Source organism: Protomyctophum bolini (genome assembly GCF_963924005.1).
Source record: "Protomyctophum bolini genome assembly, chromosome: 21".
NCBI classification, from domain to species: Eukaryota; Metazoa; Chordata; class Actinopteri; order Myctophiformes; family Myctophidae; genus Protomyctophum; species Protomyctophum bolini.
Genome location: NC_137882.1, coordinates 29769238 through 29784104, shown reverse-complemented (window position 1 = coordinate 29784104; position 14867 = coordinate 29769238). Strand labels below are relative to the sequence as shown.

General features: G+C 43.3%; 1 protein-coding gene across 1 annotated transcript in view; it reads right to left on the bottom strand.

The window, feature by feature from the left end:
* The window catches only part of LOC308336688 (catenin delta-2-like), a gene marked incomplete at both ends in the record, with an annotated part of 436833 nt that overhangs the window by 256449 nt on the left and 165517 nt on the right, over positions 1–14867 (bottom strand). Inside the window, 4 exons of the mRNA XM_080794186.1 lie at positions 665–794; positions 4524–4641; positions 10458–10716; positions 13273–13336. Coding sequence (XP_080650312.1) covers positions 665–794; positions 4524–4641; positions 10458–10716; positions 13273–13336 — 571 coding nt within the window. The remainder of the gene's footprint in view (positions 1–664; positions 795–4523; positions 4642–10457; positions 10717–13272; positions 13337–14867) is intronic.

Genomic DNA, 14867 nt, shown 5'->3' with positions numbered 1-14867 from the left:
CTGAGTTCAAAAACAGCACTGTCAATATGAACGTTTTACCGAGTTCAAATACGGATTCAAATACGGTTCAAATGCGGTTCAAATGCAACACCGTCAATATGACAGTTTCTACGCTACTGAAACTGTTTCACTTCAAAGCGAGTAAACGTCTCGACCCCACCATAACACCTCGGTGGGCACTGTGAAATCAAGTCAAGATGTGTGCACACAAACGCATGCACATACTCGCTCTCTCACACACAAGGGGCGGCCATGAAATATGCCGCATGCACAGAGACACACGCGCGCACGCACACACGCATTACTCATCGTCCTCATTCACACACAATAAGGTGTGCATTAACACAAATTATCCCTCTCTCACACGTGTGCATATGCACACACACACACGCACACGCACACACACACACACGTAGCCTACTGCTTTGCACCTGTAAACGTATGACAATATGGTTTATTCTGCTTCTGACACACATGCACACAGCAGGCTGATGAATCATGTAGCAGCATTTAGTATAATCCTTCATAATAATGTACAGCGGTAGATCTCAAACCATTATCATGTGAGAGAACCCCACATTGATGTGTAATTGGCCACGTACGTACGGACCCCCATCTGAAATGGTTTAGGGCCAAGGAAGAGACCATGTGTGTGTCACCATACCTGCCAGGCTGCCAGGCCGCTGCAGGGATGAGGTGGCGTACAGTTCGTGGGAGATCTTGTACTGGTCATTGTGGTGGGAGGCCAGGCGCTTGGGAGACAGGGTGGCGTAACTCCCTATCCCCGAACTCATCTGGAACGGAGAGACACACATAACATACACACATTAAGTTTACAATTCAGGCATTTAGCAGACGCTCTTGTCTTAAACCATTAAGGCCTGGCGTCGAAATAAATAAAAAGTCTTCTGTAAAGAATAATTATTATATTCAAAGATTTGTGCCACATTTTCACGAATTTTCAAAAATAGCAGACCTACAAGCTCGTAGCGCGCCACTCGGTGGCGAGCTATGAGCTTGTAGATCTGCTATTTTTCAATAGCTAAAGTTATGCTTAGTTAAAACACAAAAACGGCTTCCCGTCCAGAATATTCTAAAAAAAATGTCTTCTAACTCCTGACAGTTTTCTGAACAAAACGTGTTTCTATATACCCGTATTGTCCTGTAAGACGACCCCTCATTTTTCAAGACTCATTTGTGAAAAAGAACATTGAATGTCAAATAGTCTAGCCCCCGATTATAATACAACTCCGTTTTTTTAGGATATTTCCATTGGGGAAAAAAAACGTAGTCTGATATTCAGGCCAATAGGGTAAGTGGTTCTCAACCTTATCTGTATTTTGCCGCGGACCCCATCTGAAAATAATTGTTCCAGGCTCACCCCAGAAGCAAAGATTTGAGTTAAAAAAAAACGTTCGCTGTGAAAGAATATATAATCAAAGATTTGTGCCACATTTTCACGATTTTTCAATAGCTAAAGTATAACGCAATGCTTAAAACACTAAAAGGGGTTCCCGTCCGGAATGGGTTAATCCAGAGTGATTTACAGTAAGCAAGAACAAAACACGGTAATACATCAAACACATACAAATAGTCATAGAACAGAGGCAAGCCGAGTGCTGCTGAGATATCAAAACAACGTGTGAAGACGACTCCAGTCCTTCCCACCGGGACAGGCTTCAAGCACACTCTCGCAAGGAGTCCTTTTCAAAAGCCTTTATTGCTAAACAAGGCTATACATTTAAAAAAAGAATGAAAAGCCACCAAACGGCGACCGGTTTCAACAGTCACGTCTTTTTTTCAGGGTGTGGCTATCAATTGCACTTGAAGCTTGTCCCAGTGGGACCCCTCTTGTCCACATAAAAACAGTAATAATAGTAAAATAATAAATAAAAAATAATATATATATATCTTGCTAGATATCTTGCCACACTAATTGAAAGCCCTGCGCTCGTTTATACGTTCGCCTTTCCCTGCACACACACACTGTCTGTGTGTGTGTGTGTGTGTGTGTGTGTGTGTGTGTGTGTGTGTGTGTGTGTGTGTGTGTGTGTGTGTGTGTGTGTGTGTGTGACACACACACACACACACGTATGTTTTCTCATGCCAATAAAGCTCCTTTGAATTGAATTCAATTGAAGTGACTGTTGTCGTGGAAGTGGCAGCCAGAGCCCTGAGGTCAGCCGACCAGTCTGGTTTGTTTTGGCCCAAAACAGTCTGGCAGAAACCAGATTTAACTTAAATACCTTTATATTTAACAGTGTGACCTTGTAGATCTGTTCAAGCTGGTACTTTGGGCTTGTTTATCCGACGAACAGATGCTGATTAATCTAAAAACAACTAAAATTGGCCGAAGCGTTTGCAGATTAATCTCCCATCACACAAAAAGTATATCCTTTGTAATCTGCTAACTTTTGCTGCTTTTAATGTCAGGATTCATATAAGGAGGATATAAGAGCAGATATTACAGAGCCTTGGCAGTGGCTGCGTGGCCCCAGACTCTAGAAAACCTTGTCCCTTAACATTAAATTATGCTCCTTCCATTAGACTAGAGGCATTTATTTATTGAAGACATTGTATTTGCTTTTCTTCCTCTTCTCACTGGCCTCAGTTTGATTCGGAAAAACCCTGGCCTTGATTTCTATTCATAACGGTTCATAATAGCCGTTTCTGTTTATTATTTTCTTTTTGCCCTATATTTTACCGCGCGCTTTCACATCTCCTCGTCATAATCTGTTATTCTTCTGTCCTTGGTCTGTTTAGTTATTTTACCGTGACCTTCTGTAGTACTTTGTTCGACCCTGTTTGCTCTGTCTACACGTTTAAAGTTTGAGTTCGACCCTGTTTGCTCCGTCTACATTTGTATAGTTTGAGTTGAGTTGTCGGTATAATTATGGCCTACGGCACATTCTCTCGCATTAGTAGCCTAGCCATTGCTCTGTATAGGTTCAAACACATGCATATTGCATATGGGATATGGAATACTAAACGAGGGAAAGACACGGAGAAGGAAGATGCGATATTGTCGATGGTCGGGGGTGGTAACCTCCGGGTCCACAATCGTTACTTTACGTCAGGATTATGGAGAAAAGTTTAATTGATTCAATATTGATAAAACTCAAACACACACACACACACACACACACACACACACACACACACCACTTTCACTCCAAACAAATTAATGTATTGGGCCTCTTTGGCCATGGATATATTATATATAGGCTTTTTTTTGTTGTTGCACACAACCCTTGATTCGCGTAGACGCTCTGTCGACACCATCAAAGTCGCAAGCACACACGCACGCACGCACACACACACGCACGCACACACGCACACACTCTCAGTTTAGCAACAAATTGGCCTTCATCATGCATCTGGTACACCTGGTGCTCGCACAAAATGGTCTTCATTCTGGCTCATTGAAGCCATTTTCAATTTCAGAGAATCCACGCAGTGCATGCGGTGAGACCAGATGTCCTGCTTTTGTGTCGGCATTGTCCCACATTTCCATGACATTTCCATGACCACCACCACGACACACACATTGACATGCTGTCCCGCATTGTGGCTGCATGGCCCGGCTCCAGTTTTAAGGTGCACGTTTTGGGGGATTTCAATCTGGATTTCGTCAAATGGCCCCGTAGAGAAAGCGCTCTAATTATACCCTCTCTAAAGAGAGAAATGAATCAACGCTCAAGTGTTATCTTGAAAGGTGTGCCGATTGTGAGCTTATAGATTTACAGATTATTAAAGTAGGCTACAGAATGTAAGCTTTCATAATTATGATGTATCATTCAATGAAATTGAAAAAGAAACCTTGAAGGTTGATATGACAATTTTAAACTGGTTGCACCAAAATACCCAAAGCTGAGAAGAGGGCCTTTGAATATTTCCGAATATTTTTAGAGCATTAGAGCTGGCCAGAAGTGTCAATGGGAGGGACAATAGGTACTTAACTCCACCCAGAATGACAGAAATATGACATGTAGAACAAACAATGCAGTGTGCAAGGTGACCCATTAAACCATTATATTCCGACACGCTGACAGTTCCGACAGTCTTGCGACACCCTACCCTCAAACCCTAACCTATAACCCTTACCGCAAGCACGACGCAACGCATGTCGGACCGACGCATGTCGGGAGCAGCGGGTGATTCAGTTTTCCCCACTCACAGTCACAGACCTCCATTGTAAGAACAGGCTAATGTTAGAATGCTTAATTAGCTCACGCTATAGCTATCTTTCGATGCAATTAGAAATCAGATCCGGAAGCTCGGATCATCGGATGTCTTATCAGCATGACTGCAGACAGCGATAGAGAAAAGAGCCAGAGAAGATCGTATAATTATAAGAACCGGCTCAGGGACAAAAGTAGTTTTTTTAATGCTGCCGTTTCAGATCCATATAAAGTGTCAATTGCAGACAATAGGCTATTAAAATGTATATATATATATATATATATATATATATATATATATACATACCACTGAGTATGGCGCAGCGTTTTGGTTTTGTTTACCTGGTGAAGAGGTGATGACGACGCGCTGGCTCCGCCCCCTGTAGAAGTCGAGCTGGGCGGAGACGCCACCCTGAGGGGAGCCCCGCCTCCTCCCGCCGCTGTCGCGGCGATTGTGCTGCTGTGGAGAAGCATATAGCGGGACAACGGTCAACATTTCAACATTAACCCTCACTGTGCTGCTGTGGAAAAGCATATAGCGGGACAACGGTCAACATTTCAACATTAACCCTCACTGTGCTGCTGTGGAAAAGCATATAGCGGGACAACGGTCAACATTTCAACATTAACCCATTTTGGGGGCGGGAGAACCCCTTTTGGTGTTTTAAGCATTATGTAATGCTTTAGCTATAGTGAAAAATAGCAGATCTACAAGCTCATAGCTATACGACCTTGTAGATCTGCTATTTATGAAAAATTGTGTGGTGCAAATCATTGAATATATATAAATTCAGAGCGAACGTTTTTAACTCAAATCTTTGCTTCTGGGGGTCCCTGGGACTACATATTCTCAGATGGGGGTCGGCGACCAAATGCATATAACTGTGGGGCTCCTTGACATTAAATAGTTTGAAAACCACTGACATAGAAACATAGAAACAGAATCGTTCCCAGGTCAAAATGGGTTAACCCTCACTGTGCTGCTGTGGAGAGCATTATAGCAGGGACAACGGTAAACATTTCAACATGAACCCTCAAATTTCAAACATTGTTTCACAAACATTGGCAATTATCCTAACTCAACTTCAGCTGTCAGTCTTAACGGCTGACCGGGCTCCTACGCACTCACACTGTCGGCTAATGAGCAGTTACCGGTATGTAACAATGTGTGTGTATCTTTAGAATGTATCCTTATATGACCCTTTTAGCATAGCATCTCTGTTAAGAGTGGGCTATAAGGACGGTCTGGAATGGGGTTGTGTCCGGAGGGGCTGCCGGAACAGGCCAGGAGGTCTGTTCATACGAGTTGTATGCTGTTATACTCTGCTGACATTTGGCAATCTAAAATATCCATTGCAATGACCAAATTGACCCATTGTCAAGTCCCACACGTGGTCCTACCCCCCTTCTCCTCCATTAGTTGGTTGGACAAAGAAAATCCTCTAAAAATGTGTTTTTCAGTTGCCTCACATGCACCTCATCTGCAAAGTTAAATGGTGCATTCATATAGCGCCTTTATCCAAGGCGCTTTACATAGATGACACCGATGACAGAGGAAACCATGCAAGGCACCAACCAGCACCAATCAGGAGCAATTAGGGGTTCAGTGTCTTGCTCAAGGACACTTCGACACTAAAACTGGCAACCTTTGCGGTTGCTATCCGGCCACTCTACCCCTGAGCCACCGCCGCCCAAAGGCAAAGGAGCGAGCGTTATACCGACGGCAGCTTTCAGGAAGAAACCAAAAATACACAGCACTCCATCTTTAACCCATTCTGACCGGGAACCCAGTTTGGTGTTAGCATCATGTTATGCTTTAGCTATTGAAAAATAGCAGATCTACAAGCTCATAGCGCGCCACCGAGTGGCGCGCTACGAGCTTGTAGGTCTGCTATTTTTTGAAAAATCGAAGAACGACTGACATGTTTAGAATCTGATCTCAGGTCAGAATGGGTTCATCAAGACCAGTGTGTGTCCAGTGGAAACCTCGTATGAATCTGATCTCAGGTCAGAATGGGTTAACCACTTAGACCCCATACGGTTGAGCGGAGTCCATCAGGACTCCGTGCTAGTAGTATACATTCTGTTCTCGTAGTGCGGCACGAAGTGAAGGTTCTCTTAGATTTAAATCATCCTAGGCAGCGTGTTTGCGTGCCGTGCAGCCCGTTTTTTTTTTTTTGTTGAGTCACCTGAGGAAATCTAATGTGTTTGACTGTGAAGTGTTATGAATAATAATGGTACAGTTAGTGTGGGCAGCTCGACATGCCTTTTACATTAAGTCTTCATTGAGACAGACGGGAAGGCCCGGAGGCACATGCTATGCTGTGCCTGCGCAGTGGTGGTGGAAACATTCAGTATTTAGTAACTTACTGTAAAATACAGTGGTGGAAAGAAACCAAGTACATTTGCTTAAGTTCTGTACTTAAGTACATTTTTTGAGGTATTTGTACTCTACTTTTATGATGATGTGGTATTGCTCCTTTTCCTTTTAATCATTAGATTAACTGTCACGTCATATAATTGTGATTATTGATTTGTGGGTCTTACGGGTCTTTACGTAAATACTTTATGAAACGTCTATGGGAGGGGAAAAAAATGAATGGGGGAATCCTCTTCTGGTGCCCTGGTCGTTCTGAGCGGGGGCGGGACTGCAGCGACGCTCTATTAGTCCGAGTTAATGGCCTAGTCTGACATGATCTCACCTACAGATCGATGGTCCATCTGGCTAGATTACATGTTAAGATCAATACAAGCAACACACGCCTGGGCTATATATGACCATACCAACAACAACAACAACAACAAATCAGGAAACAACGTCGCATGTCATCGCTGTCTGTTCAAAATCTTGTATGTCGAAAACCATTGCTTTTTTATTATTATTATAAGGAGGGAATAGGCCCTTATCGTTTCCGTAAAAGAAATCTGCCATTTTAGCAGTTTTTTAGCCAGTTCTGTGCAATCGTTCTTCACGAAAATGTGGCAATAATGGTTGGTATACGAGGGCCGTGAGAATCCCTCAGGAACTGAAGCTCACAGTCATTCACCAAAAGACCTCTGGACCTTTACAGTTTATGATTTTGCTCGAGCCACTTTTCCGCTGTTGTTTTGTTTTTGGCCATGCAAACCAACGTCGTACCGCAAGCACAGCCACAGCCTGAAAGAGATGCACCTGCTGTACACACACAGCAGTGGCCCCCAGAAGAAGTCATTGCACATCAAGCTCTGGGTGTGATGAGACCCTGGGGGCTCCATCTTGTGCCACCCTTATCCCTAAACGTATTTGCCATTTTTTACTATTTTGAATAAGACCCATTTAGGCCTGACATAAAAAAGAAAATAAAAATCTTCTGAAAGAATATATAATTATTCAAATATTTGTGACGTATTTTCCCGATAAAAAAAGAAATAGCAGACCTACAAGCTAATAATCTTTTAGATCTGCTATTTTTCAATAGCTAAAGTATATACATAATGCCACCACCAATAGGGGTTCCAGCCCAGAATGGGTTCAAATAGTTCAACTAGCCAATCTACATCAAGACATTGTGAGCTTGTAGATCGGCTATTTGGACTATTTTAAAGTTGTTTTTTTTTAAATAGTAAAATAAATGGCATAAATAGTTTAGGGATAAGGGTTAAGGGGTGGTGCAAGATATAGCCCAGTTGATGATGTCACTGTTGGAAAGGGGTGTGTTGTCACATATAAGACACCATATCCTGGGATCTTTGAAGATGTGATTTGTATACACATGTTGTGACTAATACTCTCAGAAACAGTCAGTTTTGTGCTTTGCCTTTTGTGTCATGAAAAGTAACAACTTTGGACACATGAGGTTTCCACCCGACAGAGACGATTTGAAAGTGCAAAACTGATTTGAAAAGCTTTAGCTAAAAAATATCCCGCTGGAACTGATACAGATTTGAAACTAAATTGAAAATGTCCATGATTTATTCACTGTGCAATTATCTCTAGCCAGCAGTGACTCAATTATTCATTTGAGTTTCAGTAAATGTTTTAATGACTTTGAATGAAATGAAAAACAAATATGGAATCTAAATAAATAAATAAATAAAGCCACTAATGGAAAAGAATTGTCTGTTTATGTGTTATACATAAGGTACCATGACAAGACATGTCAGAAACCGGCTTCAGCATAATCGTTTACTTAAAGTAACAGCACGTATACATTTTTTATCCCACAATTTTGTAACCCATTTTTTTCGCCCCGTGTGCCAATGATCTAATGTAATCCTGGGCGCTATACACTCCCTCTGCCAACCCGGGGAGAGCAACGGACTGACCTCATGCTTCCTTCAGTGCATGTGAGTGTCCAATCCAGGTGCAACGGCGACGAGGACATTCACAAAAGTGACGTGTCACTTGAAACTTCTAAAAGTGAGCAGAGCAGCCAGTGAGACGTCAAAGGCCACTATGAGTTATGTCTGTAGTTAGTTAGTTCTCCTCCCGCCTTTGCATTTTTATAGGTCATTTATTAGATTGTTTTCCAGATAGGTACTATAGTTTACGATGCAGACATACTGTATGTTGGTTAGTTTTATCATTATTTGGTATTATATGGATGCAGTGGCGTGCACAGATAGACACTAGGGGGTGCTAGAGCACCACCTGCCCTTGCCCTCTGCACAGCAATGTGCCCTTTTGAAGAAAACAAAGAAAAAATAACAACTTTTTTTTTGTACAGTATGTGGACCATGGTGACATTGATCAATTCTTGATTAAAAAAAAACCTTCTAATATATTATTCATGCCCCAAAACCTATAGATCTCCCACTATAAAGGCAACCGGCCAGTTCCATGCGCTGCATAAGGTGCCCTTTTTTTACTTGAGCACCTGCCCCTCTAAATGTCTGTGCACGCCACTGTATGGATGGACGTCACGATGACGTAATGGTGTGTGTGGTGTCTTGACCGGTTGTTGTTCTCTCGCTGGGTGCAGAAGAAACCCGACCGCGAGTGTCACAGCGCTGGCTGTGGGCAGTTGAACAACCTTGTTTTGTGGATGCGTGCGCATCTTAAAATGGCGCCGGCCAGTGTCACACTTTACGTTGCGATGCTAACGGGAGACCGCTATCGACTCGATCGTATCAAAACATGGGATTAAAGAATATGAAGACACAGCGGTTCTGGCGGGCTTCGTGTTATAAGAATGTTATTATGACTATTCTCACAGCAGAGGCCTGAACAGTGTTTACGCCATGATTCTAGACAATACAACATAATTATGACATACACGATAGTAATGCCAGGTTGAATGAAAGCCAAGTTATGATTTTGTTCCTCCAGAAAGACACGGCCTCGCGTCACCCCTGTAGTCTTTGTCAGTGCGTAAATCATGAAAACGCTTCCATTACTGGGTCTAGAAAGTGTCTGTACTGTAGTTCCCCTCCTGCCGATTTGCAGAAGACGTTCCAGACCATTAAACTCAAGTTGTTCGTTTAAAGTTCTTCTTTCAATTATCATGATGCGTTTACTTTTGGTCCCATTAATTTTAAAATCCATGATAAAAAAAGAAGGTATGCTTCTAGGTTTCGTATAACTCACCCTCGCTGCACCTTACACCAAATGTATTTTACGGAAGTTCCACAAATGGTGGATTTGAGATAATCTGTGGCTACAAAACGGGTCTTAACCCATTTTGTGCGGGAACCCCTTTTGGTGTTAGCATTATGTTATGCTTTAGCTATTGAAAAAATAGCAGATCTACAAGCTCATAGCTCGAGGTTGTAGGTCTGCTATTTTTGAAAAATCGAAGAACGACAGACATAGAAACATAGCTTTTTTCAAAAAACTGTCAGGATGTACAAGACATTTTTTTAATCTGATCTCAGGTCAAAACGGGTCTTAAGAAACCAATGGGTGATGCCACAGCTCCCTTCATCCATCATATATATATATTTTACAGTTCAAACCAAACCTTGTCAGGCGAGAGGAAGCATTGAAGCCAAATGGACATGCTGGCTGATCGCACGCACAACTCACAGTGCTCGTTCATGCTTTTGGCCCGGTGCGCTCGTGAAAAAGCTCTATTGAATTGAACGCAAATTCTATGACGTAGATATAGCCCAAAAATGTGCTGGGTGAGCAACTCTATTTTTATAGAGTTGCTCACCCCTCTGGCCAAGGACAGCATGCATGGCTATCCTGTTCACATAACAACAAAACGCACGCACGGACACACACACACTTACACACACACACACACACACACACACACACACACACACACACACACACACACTGCTGCTTCCTACCTGTAGGACTTGGCCAGCCGGTTGGCAGGGGAATGTTTGTTGGGCGAGGAGGAGGACGAGGAGGAGGAAGGCAGGCGCTGGGTGGTGGCGTAGCCCGGCGCGTCGGAGGCTGAACCCAGCCGCTGGAGCTTACTGGGGGACCCGGAGGCTGAGCCCGAGCCCCCTCCTCCCCCTCCTCCTCCTCCTCCTCCTCCTCCTCCCCCAGTCAGAGGAGAGCTGACACGCTGGGCCGGCAGGGTGGAGCTGGAGTAGTAGATGCCTGGAGGACCAAAAGAAAGAAAGATGGATTAGGCGTAGTGTACATTTGCAGTTCTCAACCTTTTCTCGATCAAGGTCCTCTTGACGATCTCTGAAGCGCTCGCCGCCTTGAGCTTTACTCATCCTGTCACCATGCAACTCGTTGTGAGCTTGTAGCCCGGCTGTTTTCAAAAATATTTTTAATTCCATTGGGAAATTGAACATTCTGGATATTTTCACTTTTGGTATACTTTAACCCATTGATGCCTGGGGCAACCTACACGCTGTTCTACCCTTGATGCCGGCGCGCTCCCTGTGTCTCATCAGCTATTGCTATACATGTAGTATAACATGACTATTTTAAAAAGAATAAATCAGATTTTGAAGGATTTCAGAAAGCTTATAGGTCAGGCCCCGGAAGGCATTCCCAGATTCGGCCTCAGGCATCAATATGGGTATACACTTTGAACTTCAGGCAATACTTTAGTACTTGTACTCAAGAACGTTTTAAAGTGAATTCCCAGACTTTTACTTGTAACAGAGTGTCTCTACATTGTGGTACTGATTGCGTATATGCCAAGTTGACTGGCCTCGTGCTATACAGTACTGTACAGTATGTTCCTCACAGGAGGAAACCAATCCCAGTGCCCACTCTGAACCTATTAAAAGGCTGGCATGCATTTCCTGGCAGTCGAAGCTAAAAGGCACGGATCTTAAACAGCTGCAATCATCTTGTCGCTCAACATTCCTATACTGTGCTACTGTGTGTAAGGCTTTTAGTGCCGATGGGTTGGTCACCACTAGATACCTATTTAACAGCATGTCAGATCCACTGTACAGTAGAACTCATTCCCAACTAATTGTTTTCGATCGAATTCAGAAGTGTGCACCCGTGCGTGCGTGTGCACTTCTAATTTATATACTGCTTTACTTACAATTTATATCATTCATTGGAATTAAAAAGCTAAGCTGAGGCACACGTTCACGTCAAGAGGCAGCAAGAAAACACCTCTATCCCAGACGTCTCTTTGGGTTGTTGTAGATGGGCTATTTTCAGCAAGTGTAAAAACAGTCATATATGACGGCATCAAGGCCCGCCGAAATACATTTTAGTCGACTAAATCAACCGTAGATTTAGTCGACTAAAATTAGACTAACACTGAAACATTCCGGGTGACTGTAAAGACTATGACTAAAACTAAAGCCAAAAACAACACTGGTTTCAGCTCAGCGCAGCGCTGGACACAGAGCAGTTTAGGGGGTGAAGCGTATTGCTCAAGGGCACTTCGACCGGCCACATTCAACACGTTGCTGAAAGAAACATCCACCCTCTGATTTGAATTCTCCTCCCGCATCAAAACTACTAATGCATTAAACATCGGTCCAATTAACCCATTAGGACTATAGCTATAGCTTTTAAACCACTTTAACATTATTTTAAACATTAGCTGTTGCCTGAAGAAGGTCCGGAGGGACCGAAACGTTGCATTATTAAAATAAAATAAGAATGTACCGAGCAGATACAAAGTGTGCGGGTGCATTTTTAATCCTTTCATTGATGTCCACTGGCCTATACGCACCTGTGCCTGATTTCTAGATGCAGCTTTTTCCTACAAAAATAGCAGAACTCCAAGCTCGTGGCGTGGCACCGGGTGCCACCCTACAAGCTTGTAGATCTGCTATTTTTTTCTTCTTTTTTTTTCAAATTGTGAAAACATGTGCAAATCTTTTCACAGCGAACAGTTTTCGTTCTCACATCTTTGCTTCTGGGGGGTCCCTGGAACAACATATTTTATTTTCAGAAGGGGGTTGGCAGTCAAATACATATTTGTTTTGGGAGTCCTTGACGTGAAATAGTTTTAGAACCACTTACAGAGAAACGCTATGTTTCTCTGTCAGTGGTTCTAAAACGATGTAATGTTTTTTTTAAGGATTTAAGGTTCAAGGTTAAGGTTCAATGTTATTTATGAGTGGCAAAAGGTTATAAACGTATTGCTGCTGGTCACAAGCGTGCCTACTTGCATCTTCAGGTAGAAGGTGGCTGTGCGACCGCCCTCTTCAAGAGGCAAGCAAGACCCTTTATAGAATACGTTTGTAGAATCAGGTCTGCAGCTATAGGTCTCAATGCCGCATTGGTCCAATTCAACTATTCCCCAATTTCCCCAAGGAAAAGACCCCCCCCCCCCTCCACCTCTCAGATCTCCTGGAGGATCCAGACGGGGCATGTCAGTGCAGCCTTTTTGATCTCAGGTATAGCCCTCTGAGAGGACGTTCCGACAGCTCAGTCAGGATTCTTATTCCCATTGCCCTGGCTGTCTGTCATGTGGCCGGGTCCCAGCATGTCATCTTTAAGGACCTCTCATTCTCCACGTCAGGCTAATGCATTGTGAAGAACACTCTCACCTCCAGGGAGGGAAGGAAGGAAGGAAGGAAGGAAGGAAGGACGTGGAGATGTGGAAAGCGGGGGGGAAAAAAGATGAAAGACCAGGATGGATATGGATTGGTGTGCGTACTGTGTGTGTGTGTGTGTGTGTGTGTGTGTGTGTGTGTGTGTGTGTGTGTGCGTGTGTGTACACACCTGACCCTGCTCCACTTTGTTGGTGGTGCTGCTGCTGCTGGGCCGCCGCCCTGCTAGAGGTCACCTGGGCGAGAGAGAGAGAGAGAGAGAGAGAGAGAGAGAGAGAGAGAGAGAGCAGTCAGTGCTGGAAGAAACATGAATGGATGGACAGTCAAACTATAAGCTAAAAAGGGGTGTGACCCAGAATAAATTGCAATAGTAGTCATTCAAGGTTATTTTATGATCCTATATAGGGTCATCCAAATGACATATTAACAATTGTAAAATAAATAATCAGTGGATCATGTTAAATTCAGGTGTTGAAAGCTGGGGTACCATTTACCCCTAGAGTGTCTGTGAGGTCTTTCTGAACCATTTAACCCATTCTGGGCGGGAACCCCTATGCTTTAGCTGTTGAAAAATAGCAGATCTACAAGCTCATGCTATGAACTTTGCTATTTTTTTAAAAATCGTGAAAATGTGCCTCAAATTGTTGTTACAGAGTGAACATTTTAACTCAAATCTTTGCTGCTGGGGGGGGTCCCTGGAACAACATATTTTCAGATGGGGGGGGCGGAGGCATATTACATGTAATTTTTGGGGTCCTTGACATGAAATATCGAGCACCACTGATACAGAAACATGAGGTTTTTCAGGATTATCAAGACATTTTTTTTTTTTCAACGTCAGGCCTAAATGGGTTAACACTAGAGTCTGTGAGGTCTTTCTGACCCATTTTGTGATTTTGAAGTTGATTATCTTCTGCCCGTGAAGCTCTCAAGAAGGATATTGTCCCACTTTTACACGAGGAAAAGCTGGACTGAAAATATGAACGCTTCCTTTGGGAACAGTCGATGTTCAGTATGGGGCACACAATTGACAGGTGTGTTGCGATCGGTGTTGACCTATAACCTATTTTGTGAGCCCCATACATTTGTGCTTTCTAAAGGAAGTTGTGAGTCCTGCGCTCATTCCAGGCCCCTCGCCAGAGAGAATGTCGTACAGCTGGTGGAAAAGTGGAGATATTTGACTAAATACACATGTCCGGCTGCAGAACGCTCAAATGAATATGAAAACGACTCCCAAGTCTTAGGAATTAATTATTGGGTGGGTGCACAAACAAAAACAGGAAAAAGCAGGCGAAGAAAGACGAGTCGAGTGACCATCTGGGTGTGCACATTCAACACAGTCATGGCTCTGTATTAAAAAAAAACCCTGAAAGGTCTTCTGGCTTAACCCATTCTGACCTGAGATCAGATTCATACGAGGTTTCCACGGGACACACACTGGTCTGATTAACCCATTCTGACCTGAGATCAGATTCTAAAAATGTCAGTCGTTCTTCGAATTTTTCAAAAATAGCAGACCTACAAGCTCGTAGCGCGCCACTCGGTGGCACGCTATGAGCTTGTAGATCTGCTATTTTTCAATAGCTAAAGCATAACATGATGCCAACACCAAAATGGGTGCCCGGTCAGAATGGGTTAAAAGGCTTCATAAAGGAAGCTGAAAAGACTTCCCTCTCATTTACTCGTTGGCCCCCCTCACTTAAGACAAAAAAAAGTCGAATCTCTTTTACATCTGTCCTTACTTCAACTGCGACGCGCCACACCACA